This window comes from Eretmochelys imbricata, chromosome 1 (genome assembly GCF_965152235.1).
Source record: "Eretmochelys imbricata isolate rEreImb1 chromosome 1, rEreImb1.hap1, whole genome shotgun sequence".
Classification (NCBI taxonomy): domain Eukaryota; kingdom Metazoa; phylum Chordata; order Testudines; family Cheloniidae; genus Eretmochelys; species Eretmochelys imbricata.
In genome coordinates this window covers 61,676,679-61,694,415 of record NC_135572.1, presented here as the reverse complement: position 1 = coordinate 61,694,415, position 17,737 = coordinate 61,676,679, and the positions used below count along the sequence as shown (strand labels likewise).

The 17,737-nt window shown below is 39.0% G+C and overlaps 1 protein-coding gene across 2 annotated transcripts in view; it reads left to right on the top strand.

The window, feature by feature from the left end:
• Window positions 1-14,739, top strand: part of GTF2F2 (general transcription factor IIF subunit 2) — a 127,392-nt gene extending 112,653 nt beyond the window's left edge. For both annotated transcript variants that reach the window (XM_077811702.1, XM_077811694.1), the window contains one exon: window positions 13,907-14,739. In XM_077811702.1, the coding sequence (XP_077667828.1) occupies window positions 13,907-14,026 (120 nt within the window). In that variant the 3' untranslated portion in view covers window positions 14,027-14,739. The remainder of the gene's footprint in view (window positions 1-13,906) is intronic.
• The last annotated feature ends 2,998 nt before the right edge of the window (window positions 14,740-17,737 follow it).

The window sequence follows — 17,737 nt, the reverse complement described above, 5'->3', positions numbered from 1 at the left end:
GTATGTGTTTATAATAGCCTTTGTAACATATTTTTCAGTAATGACCACTACAAAATATATTGATGATTAGGAATATGTCTTTTATACTTACAGTACATAGTCTTAAAAATATACCTTTTAAATGTATTTATTGTGTGTTTATAGTAAAGAGAGGAAAGTTGGCACACAATTTTAAGATACATTTATTCAGAACTAAATAGATATGAAATACTGTGGAGATTAATTCCTCCCTTGGCAAAGAGATGGCTAAAATAATAGATCTCTTCTATGTTTGGCTTCTGTGTTTTTGCTAGAAATCAGACTCTTTATCTATATAAATAGGTAGAAAAAAGTCAAGTATCATAATATCAGGCCCCAAATACATTTAATATTAAATTCTCATTATTGCCTACATTCAGACTTTTAAAATTCCACTTTGGGGAGTGGGGGCAGCTTTTTTCTACCTCATTTGTGTGTGTGAGACTGTTTAGGATGAAAATAAAACAAGAAAAGAAACACAAAAATACATACTCAAAAATGGGCTTTGAGGGAGTAGCCCTGTCCCTTCTTTCCCTTGATGAAATGACATTCTACAACCTCACTCCAGCCCTCGGATTTCTTTTCTGTTTCCCTTTCCCATCCTGGCAGATCCCAACCGCGCCTTCTGGCAAGTGCCAGCAGCCTTCTGCAGGGGAGAGACTGCCTTTTATGCCCTGCTAGTTCTGGCAGCGGAAGTGGAAAAGGAGTTTCACTTGTAGGATTTTGCCTCTTTCTCCAGTTCCCCGGGATTTCTGTCTTTATGGATACCCTCAACAAAGCACCATGAAATGCAGAGCTGCTGTTCAGCCTGTCTAACTCCCTAGTTCTCTCCCTTGTGCACCCACCCCCGGAACTGTAAATAGCCTGCTGAACACAATAGCAATCCCTGAAGACCAATAGTAGGAACTGCAGCAGCTCTGGCTAATTTCCTGAGCTCCTTCCAGCACTCCATGTTATATACACAACACAAATAGTGGCCCAAATTATAACCTAAAAGTATTAGATCCCTATATTCCTTATTATAATACACTGAATACACATCAGTTTTGCTCACTTAATACGTATCAAATGTGGAGATATGTAAGTAAATAGACTGTCTGTGTGATGCTTTTGCCGGAGACAGAACAGGAATGGAGTGTTAGAACTTAGTAAGTAATCTAGCTAGATATGCGTTACATTCTGTTTGTTTAAATGGCTTAGAAAATAAGCTGTGCTGAATGGAATGGATATTCCTGTTTTTGTGTCTTTTTGTAACTTGCCTAGAGGGATTCTCTGTGTTTTGAATCTAATTACCCTGTAAGGTATTTACCATCCTGATTTTACAGAGGTGATTCTTTTTTACTTTTTCTTCTATTAAAATTCTTCTTTTAAGAAACTGAATGCTTTTTTCATTGTTCTTAAGATCCAAGGGTTTGGGTCTGTGGTCACCTATGCAAATTGGTGAGGATTTTTATCAAACCTTCCCCAGAAAAAAAGGGGTAAGATTTGGGAGGATTTTTTGGGGAAAGATGTTTCCAAACGAACTCTTTCCTAAGAATAATAATAATACCGGTGTTAAGACGTTTGGTGGTGGCAGCGAAAGTCCAAGGGCAAAGGGTAAAATAGTTTGTACCTTGGGGAAGTTTTAACCTAAGCTGGTAAAAGTAAGCTTAGGAGGTTTTCATGCAGGTCCCCACATCTGTACCCTAGTGTTCAGAGTGGGGAAGGAGACAGTTATTTAAAAATTTTAACCAGTTAAATGATGGAATGACCTCCTTGAGCAAGTCCACAAAGCCATGATTCTCTTATTCAGGCACCTGAAGGCTGAACACATAGAAGAAACAAGCTGATTAATTCATCCATTTCTCTGTTTCATTTATTTATTATATGAGTAAACTCTTCATCTGTTTGGAGTGGGAGGGTGTAGGGACACAAGCTGAGAGTTGGTGTGGGAGGAAGATGGGGGCTGAGTTGTGTGGAGGGAATGGGGAAGGGAATCTTGTGTTCTCAATTTAAAAAAAAAAAAAAAAGATAAAAATATACCAGTAATACGTGACCAATCATCATCTTGATTGCTTTGCTTATATGTTGTGCCCCTTAGTCACACCTTTTTGTCCTCATCTTTTCAGGCTGTTCTTATTGGGAGCAGGGACTTTGTCATCTTCTGTATTTGAAAAGCACATAGCACAAACTGGGCTCTACACCAATCTAAATAATATCTGTCACTTTCGTTTTATTTCCATGAAAGAAATTATATTCTGCTCATAGTGTGGTGGATCTACATTAATTAATTACTCTAATCTCAGTGAGCTCTATTGCTTTTAACCGTAAAACTCTTAATAATGATACAATCTACCTAAATTTATATTTTGTTCCAACCCAGCACCACGTTTTCCTGTTTACTTGCACTGAACCTGCCCATTTCTCTGAAGACTACCAAGATTTTACAGCTGTTAAACCCTTTCCCTCTCAGTGTGTTCTGCAGTGTCCATTCAGAAGAACGTGATATATAGTTGCCTCTTCCTGTTTACTTTTTTGATGGATGTTTGCCATCTTTGTTTGCTGATTCCCCTACACCCAAATATTAGTGGGGATAGTACAGCCTGTGCTTGGCTGCCTTCCTCTTTGTTCACATGATATCCAGTGTACTGATAACTTAAAAACATTCTTTCAATATGCCACCGACCCCACCCCCTCCCAAATTAACATGCTAAGTTTCTAACTGTTTCCTTTAAGTACTTCTCTAGTAAGCATTTTCTAAATGGAAACAATTCCATTAGCAGCTATCAGCTATTTGTTTCCTGCCCTTCAGCCTATTTTCATTCCAATGTGCCAATTTTCTCGGTGCCCCGTAGACATTAATCTCTAGTGTGAAATATTTTTTCCAAAAATATAGTATCTGTTCCTATTTCCCACTGTGGCTTCATTGTTGTCATAGCAGCTCTGCTTTCCGCCCGCGCGTGCAGACATGCACGCCAACAGGTCCAATAGGTATTTTCTCCTCTTACTTATTGTAAAGAGGTTGGCTGTTAATTAAACTCTGCATAAGTGTTCACTGCTTGATTTTCTAAAATAGCTTTTAAGACTTTCTTGGTATGTAATTTTTCCTCTAGGTTTCTAAATGTTGTGGTTATTTTCAGAATTGACTAAAAGGTTTTGCCAATTCTTTTTTTCAGCTGTGTTAGAATTAATCTATTGATGCTTATCTCACCGGGTGTTAGTGTTTAAACTTCACTTAGCAAAACAGTCAAAAACTTCGTGAATCAAATAGCAAATAAATGCCAGTATTTTTGGTGTGATTGTAAATAGCATCCTTCTGACACTTTTGAAGAGTACATTTGTATATGTTGGATCTGACATTATATTTATTCTGAAGTCCTGTAAACACAGAGCAGGTCTCTTGTGAATTCTAGTACATTTTATATTTTTACTTCAAAATAATATAAACACATGCAAATTACACTATGATAATAGTCAAATCTACTCTCCTTTACCCTGATCTAAATATAGAGTAACTCCATAGAGGTTGTTGGAATTGTTCCAGACTTAGACTGAATAAATAACAATGAACAGAATTTGTCTGGTGTGTAAACAATAAAATATTCACTAAAGAATAGGACTACTGTGTCTAATTTGAACTGTATTTTTTTATAAATGGCTAATAGTGAGGACTATTTATAACTATTTCTAACACTTAAGCTCAGTCCACTTGTTCTCGAGTATTTTTGCATTCCTCATAAGTTTTGGAAAACATTTTTCAGAGCTTAGATGTTGATGCATTTTGCAGCTTCCCAAGTATGTTCTCACTATAATGCCATGCTAACATTTCACTCTCCATTTAAAAAACTGCACTGAGGCTTCTCAGACCTTAAAAAATGCAGTAGCAATAAGAGCGTCTTATGCTGTAACTCCAGTCTTTGAAATTTTGGAGACAGTTTTCCCGAACAAAAAAATTGAAAGACCTTGTGTGCGAATGGTTTACTAGGTGGGCTCCTTTTTACCTGTTTTATTGCAGAATATTTGAACAATATTGGTGCAGTAATGTCTGATCTCATAGCTCTTAGTGTATGTAATAAATGTCATGGGGTAACGTTAAAATAATGGATATTGCTGAAGAACAGAAAACAATGAGCAGGAGTTGGTGATTTGGTTTATTTTGAGTTTTTTCAGACAAACCTCTGGAAAATACTGTGCGAGGACATCAGACTTCCTTACCAATGCAGCCTGAGCAGTGGGAAGTTCAAAAGTTGCTCTGAAATCACATTCTTCTCATTACTGTTTATTTTTCTGTCAGTGGGGATTGGTTTTCAAATACTCTGTATTGCTCTAAACTAGAGGTTTCCAGTTTAACTTTTTAATAAAGTTCTTTTTTGTTTCTGTTGCCCTTTTTTAAATTTTGCTGACAGTGGTAGCATTCACTGGTAGTAGCATTCTCCCTCCCATACTTTTCAATTGCTCTTAATTTTCTCAATTTAATGTGCCACAAGTTTGAGATAATATTATATTTAGAGGCTTTAACTTGGTGAGGTTGCACAAATATGCTGTATTTCATTTTGAGAGAGTTTTCAAATATACAGGACGTGCAATGTTGCCAAGTTAACACTATGTTTTAAAAAAAACTTAAATTTTGGCATTTCCTGACTTTTTTTCTCTGCTTGTTTTCCTTCATATTGCATTAATTAACTCTTGCACATAATATTGAATATGCTTGAGTGTTTTATAATAATCTGTAAGAGATAGGCAACAAGTTTCTTGGAGAAATTGCCCTTTTAATTATGTTCTGACACTTGTATACGTGCATATAACTCCGACTAGCTTCAGTGGGTTTAGAGCAGGTTTAATTTCATTATCGCTTTCTTCACTTCAAAAAAGTTGCTTTTATGTTAGGGAGCAAGATCTGAAGCAAAGGGCAAGGGTAGAGAGATAAAGAAGGATGTGAAAAGCAAAGAAGGGGGACAGAGAATGTGGGACACTGAGGAAAAACTTACTGTGTCACAGCAAAAAATCAATGTGAAACTGATAATCAGTTGGCCTTAAGAACATTTGAGACAAGTGGCAGATGAGGCCATCCAGATATCAGGAGCATTTGCAGGTGCACTTATGCTCAAAGAGAAGTCTCTCTAAAAAATATACCACTCACTTCTGTCCCTGTGGATTTAAAAGTGGACAGAGCCATCAAGCAAAGGCTCGGGGACTAAATCTTGGGCCTGAAGTTGAAAAATGAATTGAAGATACACAATTCATGCATCTAAGAGCATCTGAACACTTTTGCCTTATCTACTTATGTACTTACATAGAAAATAATCTAGCATCCCCTTCCACAAAAGTACGTGAATCCCTAATAACAACAACAACCACCAGATTCAAAAAATAGTTTTAACATCAATTACGAGTGTGGAGATGAAGGTTGTCTTTGGTTGAATGATGACTACTTTTTCAGACTCAGCGGTGAGATTCAGTAATGTTATCTACTTATTGTTTGTTGCCAAGTAATTTTGTAACGAGTGCTGTGTATTCAGTGAAACACTACTAGTTAATTTATTGACGTCCTTTTTATGGTACGGTATCTGCCCCAGAAGACTCTTGCTTTTGTTGTTAATTTCAGCTCCAGCATTTTCAAGGCATTCTCTTCACAAAAGGAGAATATTTATGGAAGTTGTCTTGAATCCCTGATCACTTACAATTTTGCTTCAGACTGCAAAAAAACCCAACATAAAACTTACTTGTGGTGATATGGGAATTCTAGATGCAGACTGGTATATTTATTATGCTCACTTGTGTGTTAATACTTAGACAGTCAGGCTAATCTAACAGTGTAATTGTTCCAGTGGAATAGAGCTGTTTTGGGAGGTACTGATCACAGAGGGAGAGGTGATCTTTTAGGGTAGGCTACGCAGCCAAAAAAAAAAAAAATTTCCATGGCAGCAAGTCTCTGAGCCCGGGCCAGCTGACTCAGGCCCAAGCGACAGGGCTAGAAATATCAGAGTAAAGGTTCAGGCTCAGGCTGGAGCCTGGCCTTCCAGACCCTCCCCTTTCATCAGGTTTCAGAGCCCAGGTTTCCACCCAAGCCCAAATGTCTACACTGCTATTTTAGCTCTTCAGCGTGAGACTCATGAGCTTGAGTCAGGTGACCCAGGCTCTGAGGCTGTGGATCTTTTTTTTTTTTTTTTTCCTGTGTAGACATACCCTGAGGCAGCCAGGGCCAAAGCCCGGGAGGGTTTTAAATATCAGAACAGAGACCTTGAATTGGACTGTATAATCAAAGGGGAGCAAGTGCAGATGGTAGAGAATGAAGTGATGGACTCATGATGATAGGTGTTGGTAAGCAGACAGAAAACCGGAGCATTTTCTTCCAGTTGGAGCTTTTTCAGGGCACGTGGTTTCATTCCAAGCGATGAGTTTCGCTAATCAGCCTGAAGGTCACTAAAGGCTTGGATCTCTTGGCCAGGAGCAAGTGCAATAGCAATCTTCTGGCTAGTGCAGTCTTCAGGCCACTCACAGATGAAAGTGGGTGGCTTAGTTACCATGCCTATTTGAGCATCCAATAGCACTGAAACTGTCAATAGCACTGAGTAATCCAAAGGATGCTTAGGCTATAATATGACAGGTACCTTTGATAGTGCAGGATATTAGTGAGTAGATGAATTCTCTTTAATGACTCCATTGTGCCATCTGGATGCTAATTTCCACTAGGCATTGTGAAAGCTGGGAGATGGAGTTAGGTTAGGTGTAAAGGAGAGGAGGGGGATCAGGTTGTAATATGCTTAATCTTGACACTTCAGCCCATGTCATTTCATGCTCTCCCACCACTAATAATAATGTGGAGTCTTGAATTTTGTCTGACTCTGCAGAAGAGGCTGTTAGAGATGGGGGAATAGTTGCTTGTAATGACCTTCTGGACTCAGACCGTGAAGAAGGATCTGAGCCAAAGGGGGATGGCGTTTTATTTGTAATTTTAACTAAACTACTTCTCTGCTCAATATTTCACAGTTGGAAGAGTTGTTCCAGGAATTTAAATTTTCTAGGTAACAGCAGTAGTTTTTGTATAGTAGATCCATTATGATGGAGGGGTGACAGCACCTTAGTTAAGATTGTGTTACAGAGTTGGGTTTTAACAGAAGCTTTAAAACCTTTATTTTTGTAAAAATCTCTTTGAAATGGCAAAACCCAAAAGATAGAATATAACCTTTGAGCAAGTCTGACTTGTTCATGGTGATTTGGTGAAAAGTGAATTGATACAGTGAGAATAAGGGTTTTAAAATAGCGTCTTTTGGCAGTATTTCCCCTACGGGATTACCTTTTCTTTGTACCCCTTTTGCAATAAATCTAAAAAACTCTTGAGACCTGTCCTCTGGCAACATTGTTGCTCCTCATATGCTGATTCCTAAAATTTCAGTTCTACATTGACAGTGTTTGTCAACAGAATATTTTATAACTTCTTAGCCGTAACATAAAATATGTGCCAAGCTGAACCCATCACATTTTAATTTGATGACAAATCTGCTGCAGTGTGAATGCCAAAAACTACTGGCTGAGGCTAAAAATAAAGAGGTTTGCACACTCTCCCCCCACTTCACCAAAGACACCCATAGCCATGGGGAAATTACTCTGAAGTGGGAAAGGACACTAGGGATTCAAATCTCATCTCTTTGGTGCCTTAAAGGATTTAAATGTCCTTGCTGCTTACTACCCTTATATCATTCACTACAACAATGAATCCCAACCTAGAAGACAGTGAGGGAAGAGCTGCTGACTGTTCAGGTAGTCACTGTTAAACATGCAGGGCTGCTCTTGGTGTACTTGCTTTCAGTAATTTTAATGGGCAAATGTTATATTGACCCAAGGAATACACTGAGGCATATCAGTCTCTCTCCCTTTTCCAGGGGGTCAACATATGAACAGCCTGAACATATTTTCGCTCTGAGTCATAGAGAGTAGCACCACTGCTTATCTCTGACTTCTGGAGGGCTTTTCCACTGAGGTACACCAAAGCTGTGAGGAAAAACTAGGAATTTAGCTAACAAACACTGTTTTGTGATAGCTAAGCATGTGGCAGGACACACCTCAGCAATGTTACAGCAAAATGACTTCCCAAAGGCATGCAATGTGTGACAGTCAGATGTGTTGATCTGATAGTATATAAATGATAGGAAAGCATTTGAGGTCTCTGTTAAGGATTTGTGCTAAGTGCACAAATTTGATGGCGATTGAAGGAAAATTCAAATGCTTTTCTTTTAAATGTAGTGTTGATTTACATTACGGGTAGTTGAGGTCTGTGAGTTTTTGATCAAGGGAGATAATATTGCATCTATACTCCCCCTTAGTTTCTCTTGACGAGAATAAAAGGTGGTTTCTAAAATATGTTAGTTAGAACATTGCTACCTAAAACATTCTTAAAATACACCTTTCTATTCTAATCAAAAGAAACCTTAGAATCAGCGCTCCTATGAAGTGTTTACCTTTTACCCTCTGTTCCCAAACTTCCTGCCCCCTTTCCGCAATTGTGGAAGAAGGGAGAGGTTCCCCTACCAGTTATTTTTTCTCTTTAGTCTAACTCAGGACTCACTGAAAACAAAGGGAAGTTTCTCAAGCAGGGAAGTGCAACAAAAACAACCTAATGAACTCAATATCAGTCCTGTTTTGCATTGTTCTTGTGAACTTGTTTTTACTGTTCCCACAAGAGAGACTTCCTTTGTTACTTTCTGATATAATTTTGAGTTATACTAAAGAGAGAGACGCTAGAATTGGCAAATAATCTCATTTCTACTCATGCCCAAATCTCCCAGCCCCTGCTCTCCAGTCTTTTGGCCCTGGCAGGGAGAAGGGTATGTGTACGGATATGGAGAATGCTTAGTTGTTTTCAAAGGGTTTGGGGGTGCAGCGATTTCATCTACAACTTATTTACAAGGTAAACAAAACAAACTCATTTAAAACAATTATTGACATTTTTAAAAACACATCTTGTTTTTTAAAAATATTAAGCTCTAACAGTTTCTAAATTCTGTTTAAACTTCATTTTAATTTTAATCCTATTCACAGTGTCTTTAAACCATGTTTAAATTGAGTTTTAAAACCATGCTTCAGGTAACAGTCTAATCCCACAGTAGACAGGGTCTAAATTCCCTTAAATTTCCTCACAAAGATCAAATAAAGTTAATCAAATCTTGTTCTCGGAAAAACCTATCTGTTCTGTTTGATCCAAAAAAATAAAGTGCCTAGTTCTTTGAATTCTGTTCAGAAATGCCCATAAGTATTGTATTCCTCACGCTATGCTTTCTGTTCCACAGAAGCATTTTGCAGTTGTGTGACCTGTCTTCTAAGCCATAAATACATCAAATCAATCCAATAACTGTCTACATATATTTGCTTAATGTGGTTATGTGGGTATATAGCTTTTGTTGTGCTTCATTCCCATGGACTTCAGTGGTAGCTGTGCACGTCTTCAAGAGCAGAATTTGGCCTTGATTCCATAAATAGATCTTAGTCCCAAACACTCTTAAACCATGCTATGAAGTGCAAAGTTGCCTGTGCACGGGTGCACAAGAGTTGAAAATGAATGCATGCCTAATTCCATGTGTGCATGCTTCAGTGTACTTGCATGCAGTTCCTGTTAATTGTATGTATGGCATGCATGTTTTTGAAAAGATTTTGCACGCTACCAGTATCATTTTAACAAAAAAGCTCACATCATTGATCTGCACGATCTAGAATCAAATATGAATACTCACTCAGGCTGCTGAAAAGTCTGTCTAGTTTGTAATATGAAGGCAGCTGTATATTGTTTGGAAGGAAGCTCATCTGTTCTCACAGATTCAGTAATGTGCAGATTCAGATTCAGTTTCCTTTAATCTGTTGCTGCCACCTGCTGGGGTTAGTTCTGTACAGCACTTAAAACTCAGACACTGAAGAGTCATCCATGCAGTACAAAATGAACGCTGTGTTCTTTGTTTGCCATTTGTACCAATGATCGTTTTAATTGCAGACCTGGAAAAGGATAATGAAAAAGCAGCTTGTTTGTATGTGTGGTTATTAATCCAGGTTTATTTATAATCATTACATAATAATCATCAGAATGGATTTTAAGAACGATTTTCCTACATAAATCTAATTAGAATAACATTTTTTACAGAAGTGGTGGTAGACTATGCTTTGCTTAGGGCTTGGCTACACTTGCGAGTTTACAGCGCAATAAAGGAGCCCCAGGTGCACTAGCTCGCTATCCGTCCAAAACTGGCAAAGCACGTAGAGCGCTCTGACTCCGCGGCTACAGCGCTGCTGGTACTCCACCTCGGCGAGTGGAATAACGTTTGCTGCGCCCTGCTGGAGCGCCGAGGCGCCAGTGTGAACAAGGTGTTGCCTTACTGTGCTCTGATCAGCCTCCGGAAACGTCCCATAATCCCTTTAAGTCAAGTGGCCACTCTTGTCATTGTTTTGAACTCGCTGTAGGAATGTGGATATGTCCTTTCAAAGCTCCGTTTCTGACAGCTGGCTGCTTATCTGCTCTGGGACAGAGGAACCGTTACTGAGGAATGCTGCTTGCTCTGAGTGAGAGAGAGAGAGAGGCGAGGGAAGGGGAGGGAGGGAGGTCTGCTGCTGTCTGAACTTACAAGACAGCATGCTGACATGCTCTCAGCCCCCCAAAAACTCACTCTCTCTCCCCCCACATACACACAACACACTCCCTGTCATTCTCCACCCCACCCCCTGCATTTGAAAAGCATGTTGCAGCCCACTTGCATGCTGGGATAGCTATCGCAATGCGCTGCTCTTTGTGGCTTTGCAAGAGCTGCTAATGTGGCCACGGCAGTGCGCTTCCAGCTGAGAGAGTAAACACTCAGCAGGGTTTTCCCTGCTGCTGTCTCCGAAGGCTGGTTTACTCCCAGTGCTCTACAACTGCAGGTGTAGCCATGCCCTTAGTAAAATGTTGATGTGGGAGAATACTAATGATCAGAATCTGTAAAAGATAGAGAGCACATCTTTTTTAAGTTTCTTAAAGCCAAAAAATAAAGTTGGCCAAATCTTTCTTGCATACGTTCACCTCAGGCTCTGCTCCAAGTAAAACTTGGGAAGGAGATAAAATTGCACAAGGATGAGAGGGTAGGCTGTTGTATCAACAAATGTCTGCTTTCCATGGGCTCAGCTGTAAGAGAAGGATCAGGCAGACGTTATCACTTAGTGTCACTAGAGATGTAAAAAGCTGTAACAATTCTAACAAACGCAGATCAATACATTTTGTAGAATGAGTTTGAAAGTGCTCACACTATACCTGTGTCAGGGTATAAATCTTATGTAGTGATTCTCAAACTATAGTTGCTATAGTATTCCAGGGTAGGCAGTACCTGAATATCTAATCCTTTTAAAAAAAAAGAAAAAAGAAAACAAGCCAACAGCAAAACTTTCCAATATACATTATGAAGAAGCAAAAGAGGCCACAACCCCAATTTTTTTCTTTGTACTTGATCTTTAGATGCAATCATTGTTAACTGTTTCACGGTCAAAAAACTGATTAGCTTTAGCCAGCTTGTAAGCTCTTTGGGGCAGGGACCAATATCTACTTCTGTTTGTACAGTGCCAGAATAATGGGGCCATGATCTTGATTGGGGACTTGGGGCACTGCCATAATATAAATGGTAAATATTTTCATAAAGTCAGGGGTAAATTATTATGGACCAATAGCCACAATTTAAAAATGTATATCTGGAACAAATGAAATCCTAACAATCGTATAAGTCTGTTAGTAGGTGGGGTTGGTAAAATGTAAGTAATGATGAAGGGAAGGCATTTTTCAGTACATACTTGTTCTTTATTTGGAAGAAAACAAGATGATATACTCACGTCTTAAAGGGATGACTTTGTTTTATCACAATTATTCTGACAGTAATTAGGTAGGATGTTAAATAACTACTAAAGTTAAACATTTTAAAATCTGCCAGACCACGTAACTTTCACCCAAGAGTTTTAAAATAATTGACTAAGATGCTTTCTGAGGTATTGAATGTTGATATTTAACAAATCCTGTGGAGTACTGGTACTAAGTACAGACTTGAGGTGACAAAAGCAAGGATCATTGTAGCAATCTGAAAGAAAAGGTTGCAACCTCTGGCTAAAAGTAGTGAGGAAAAAAGCAGTTGGTCACTGGTATCATCTGCACATCCAGAAGCAGCTGAGGATCCAGTAAATGAGCAGTACTGCCAATAGGCTTGAGTCATAGTCACAGAGTTTAAGGCCAGAAAGGGACCACCAGATCTGATTGCTTGTATATCACAGGCCACCAACACTAAATCCAACAACCAAAATTAGATCAAACGATAACAGCCTACAAGAGACTAGACCATTATGCGCCACAGGCAGGGAATAGGAGGGACCAAGGTGCACCTGTGCCTGAGGCCCCGCCATGGCAGGGAAATGAGATATACCCAGATAATCTTGGCAAGTGAGCCGCACTGACACCACAGAGGAAGGTGGAAAATCCCCAAGGTCACTGCCAGTCTGACCTGGGGGAAAATTCCTTCCCAATCCCACATATGGCGATCCCTTAGACCATGACCATGTGAGCAAGAACCAGCCAGCCAAGCACCTGAGAGAGGATGCTTGATGCCACCTCAAAGCCCTGGCCCTCCCCATCCAGTGGCCCATCTCCAGCTGCAGCCATCCCTGCTGCTCCAAAGGAAGGAGATTTAAAAAAAAAAAAAAAAAAAATTCCAGAATACATGGGGGGTGGAGCGGGAAATAGTTTTTTGAACCCCACAGGTGGCTGGCTGAAACACGAGCTTTTAGGAGCATAAGATATAAAGCACAAATTAGTTCCAAGGCTGCTAAGCCTGCACCTTGCCATCAGAAGCAACACGGTCATACAGTTGGACTCATAAATTTGTCCTGCTCTCTCAAAACTAATTAAGGTATTTTCCTCCACAACTTCTATTGGGAGGCTGTTCCAGAGCCTCACCCCTCCGATGCTTAGGAACCTTCTAATTTCCAGCCTGAATTTGTTCGCAGCCAGTTTTATACCGTTTGTTCTTGTGCCAACAGCGTCCTTTAGCTGAAATATCTCTTCACCCTCTCAGGTATTTACTTCCCTAATGTATCTATTGAGGTGATTGGGACAGCTTGCAGTAACCTCCTGAAACTCCTACACTCAGAAGCTCACCATCAGCACATGTGACTTCCTGCCATATTTCCGGGCCTCTGAAGTTGAAGGCGCTTCGTCACTTGGACTCCTTTGTAGCATTGTAGTACTGTCCAGTAGAAAGATAAAATTGTCCACTCTGAATTTTGGTGTAGGTACATTTGTAAAGCACATGGTATCTTCGGCATCTTGCAGCCTTTTGATTTTTCTAATCTCCCAACAAATCAGTGTGCCGTGGGATCCTTCTTGCCTCCCGACCTCTGGGTATTAATGCTTTGCATTTACATGTGCTCTACAGATATTATATAATCCTCCTTCCTGGGATGTTAAGAATACTGCTTCTGTGACACTCCAAGCACCTGCTGCCCCAACATCTGACCCTTAGTTCAGCTCACTAGAGGTGCTGCACTTCTAAACTAAACAATGAGGCCAACTGAAGAATTGTCATAGTTGGGACTCAGTTGTTCCTTCTCCAGTTCCAAGGATGCATTCTTGACTATTAAATCTACTTCTGCTTTAATATGTATTGTAGTCAAGGGATTTAAAACCTGTCAGACATTCATTCAAAATGCAATTATTGCACAACTAATCGCACAGAGTGTCAGAAGTTAGTTCCATTAAACTATTAAACCTTATAAAGAAATTGTTATTGGTAGTTGTCAGATTATTTCATTATCATTTTTATTAACAGTGTAAATGTGGGTTGGCAGATCGTGTGTTGTTTTCAATTAGAACTACAGTAATTGCGTGTCTTTCTAATTTAAATGTTTTGTTTCTTTTCAGATATACTTGAAAGAAATTTTAAGAGAAATAGGCATCTACAATGTTAAGGGGACCCACAAAAACACATGGGAGCTGAAGCCAGAATATAGACATTATCAAGGAGAAGAGAAGAGTGATTAATGCCACTGTTAATGAAGCAAACACAGAGGCTATAGAATAATGGGACTGCGCTGAGGGAACGCTGCAGTTAAACAGACTGGACTGAGCACAATTCAGTACCAAGAGATCTTAAAAAGAGTAATACTTTGTAATTTGCCTGGCTTCGTTTTTAAAAGCAAGTTTCTTGGATGTTTCTATACGTTTGTCTTGTTTCTGACAAAAAAAATTACAGAATAAACTTGTATTAGATTTATCTTTATTAGAAACCTTTTGAGTTTTGGCTTTGTTTTTTAAATAGTTTTGAGTTAAGTATTGATCGCTTTAAAGTAAAACGTACTTTAGAGGGACCTATAACTTTGTGTTTTGCATCCCAGCAGTACTGCGTTTTTACTTCCTATTCTACTGTGTTCCTTAGGGGCCTGATCCCGTGAGGTGGTGATCATCCATAGTTAATACTAATTGGGAATTTATGGGCACTTTGTGCTTTTTAGGATCAGTCTTTAGTCATGACACTCATGGTGATCCTAAGTCTTCCTGAGAACAAATAATGCTTAGTTTAAAAAAAGCTCTTTACTAAACTGGTTAATGGGGAGAGGGGAACCACTACAGTTGATCACTGAGGAAAAATTACTATGGCCCCATAAGACCTTTAATATGTTTGTTTTTTAAAATGTGCTCATGTTTTATGTTTAAGCATATCAATAAAGAGAGCATTTAATTTGTACCAAATAAAATTATGTATATTATTGGGTGAATATTAGAGCTCTGATCAATTGAATTATATAGATATGAAAGGCTATTTTTAGACATAGTTTCTATCCCTGAGTTTGCCACTGGATCTCCCTGCAACATTGAGAAAGTCACTTAACCATTCTGTGCCTTGCTTTCCCCATTTTTAAAATGGAGCTAAATGCCCACTTTTGTAAAGCACCCAGCTGACATGTACTGTTGTAAGTGTAAAGTAGTCTCCTTTTATTTTTTTTTTTAAAGAATTGTTATATTTTGGCATCCCAAAATTTCAGGAAAAATAATGTGAAAACAAAAGTAAGGATGCATATGAATTAACTCAGTTATAGCAGTAGTTTCAGGTTGGGTGGAGGTTAAAGACATTTTGTTTTTAAGCAGGGTCAATTTAACTTAATCTATGCCTTGGATATTTTTTCCCTCAAAACATTTTCCCTCAAAACATCACTAAAATCTATATGTCACTTGTAGACAGATGTCAATGAAATTGGAAAGATCTACTTTAAAAAAAATTTTTTTTTAATTGTTAGTAAGAGTAAATACCAATGTTTTTATTACAGAGACAAGGGGGGTGAGGTAATATTTTTTTATTGGAAGAACTTCTGTTAGTGAGAGAGACAAGCTTTCGAGCTTACACAGAGCTCTGTTTCAGAATGTCACAGCTAAACAGGAGGTGGAACAGATATTTTTATTGTCATTATTATGTTGATTATGGAAGAAATGCTTTATCAGAGAGGAGAGTCTTTCAGAATTGCCTGAAGGTGATGAGATTCTGTATTGTTCTGATCTGCACTGGAATTTTGTTCCACAGCTGAGCTCCTTCAGCCAAGAATGCTTTATCTCCAGCTCTGCAGTGCTTTTTTTCTGGACTTTCTGAGCTGCATTAGCCATGGATGGGTGTGGCCCATGGATACAAATGATGACACTGATGTGGCAGAGTCCTAGGCCACTTATTGCTTTGAAGGTCAAGGTGAAGGTAAAGGAAGTGGAGTAGGAGCCAAAGGAAGGACAGTAGCTCAGAGGCAAAGTTTCACAGTGGTATATCCAGTTGAGGTAAAAAAATATTTATTTGGAGTGAGCGCAGAGAAGAGGACTGTATACAGTTTACCCTGCTTACTTACCTTTTGCTTAAGAAAGGAAGAAAAAGCCTGATTAATTTTTCCAATTTAAGTACTTTCTATTGATTACCTTTATTTGATTGAACTCAGTTCTCCCTTATTGTTGTTTTTGGAAATATCCTGATTTCTAAAATCACAATCCTAGTTATTATTTATTTGTTGTACTGTAGTGCCTAGGACTGTCATGAAAAGGATGCCATTTGCTAGGTGCTGTACAAACAGAACAGAAATACATGTCTCTGTTGCAAAAAGCATGCAATCTTGTTCTTCTATTTGTAATTTGCCAATATTGATATAGAAATTAAGTCCAGCCATTGGCGTAAAATGCTCTTAATGGCAGTCCTGTGTGATTCGCCTAACAATTGTATTTTTGATTTTGATGCATGTTAATTGCTGTTTCATAATCTGTCTTCAGCTGCTCAGTGGTTTAGCAAAATATTATAGTTATAGTGAGATGAACTGATCAGTCACAGTAATACAAAAGAATTAAAGACATTCAGTTATTTTAGTGATATGCAGAATGCCTGTTACTATAGGAACTAGGCACTGTTTACAGAAATTAAAAGCATATATGAGATAAATATGTATTATAGTAACCTATTCAGAATAGGCAACTAATGTTGCCAGAAATAAATTAATATCCATATCTTTGCAAGTTGATCCACCCAGGAGCCGGGCCACTGTGTTGTTCACAGGCTGAAGCTTGCAGGTGATCTTAAGGCATTGACCTAGAGACAGAAAAGACTTCAATCAGCTAATTCATCCATTTCCCTCCCTCTCCCTGGTTTCAGGGTTCTTCCGTATGGTGTAACACATGGTACTAAGCACCTCAAGTTTGTCTGAATTAGGGATGGGATGAATAATCCCTTCATATACAAATACCTACTAATCCCAAAATAGTGTTGGGATTCTAGTTTTTACTAGCTTTTTCTCCAGGGAGCTCCACCAACAGAAGGGGGAGAGGAGTGCCACTTGCCCAGAGCAGTCTGATGGGAGTAGCCTGGCTTTAGGCAGTCTGGTCTGATGCCCTGGTCTCCCTGACTACTTATTTATTCATTTAACCAGAGAGTTGCAGGAATGTTGAATATGATTGTTCCTCCACTGACTGTCTTTTCCTGCTTGATGGTGATGTCTACAATAAGGCTGCATTTTTCTCTAGTGCAGAGGTTCCCGAACTGTGATTCGCAAAACACATCCTTGCTTGGTCATCCCTGGAGAACTGGCCGGTCACGTGGTGCTGTTTCTCCTTGTATCTGCCTGCTAAATTTCATTAAATAAACAGATGTATTTTTAGGTTTATCAGTTTCCCAATGTCACTTCGTGCTGGCAAGTTCTGTAGCTGCCACAGGGATATTACATACTCCTAAACAGAGGGAATATGGTGGCACAATTGCGTGGCCTGTGCAATAGTGAAAGAGAAGGGAGATGATCCATGGGAAGACCACTGTTAAGATACGACTCAAGCACTGAAAAATTGGGAACCCCCCCTGTAGTTCATGCCATGACATATGTTTTAGGCTGTGTAGTAGACTAAGGATCATGTGCATGTGAAGTAAAATAAACATCAACTGGAAACGTCTGAAACTGCACGTTTTGCATTTAGTTCCTAAAAACAGCCTCTGAATATTTCAGACAATAAATGTTGAAATCCATAGCCCTAATTCCAACCCCAACATTATTTGTCACATGTCAGCAGTGTGCTTGGTACTTCAAAATAAGACAACCCAGTCTCTGTCCCAAGTAGCTTACCCTAAAGATGACAGACAAATGGGATGCAAAAAGCTAGTCATCAGTGTTAGGGATATTGCACCCATTCAGCTGCACTGGTATAAATCCAGAGGGTAAACTCAGAGCAGCAGCTTCAAGCCAG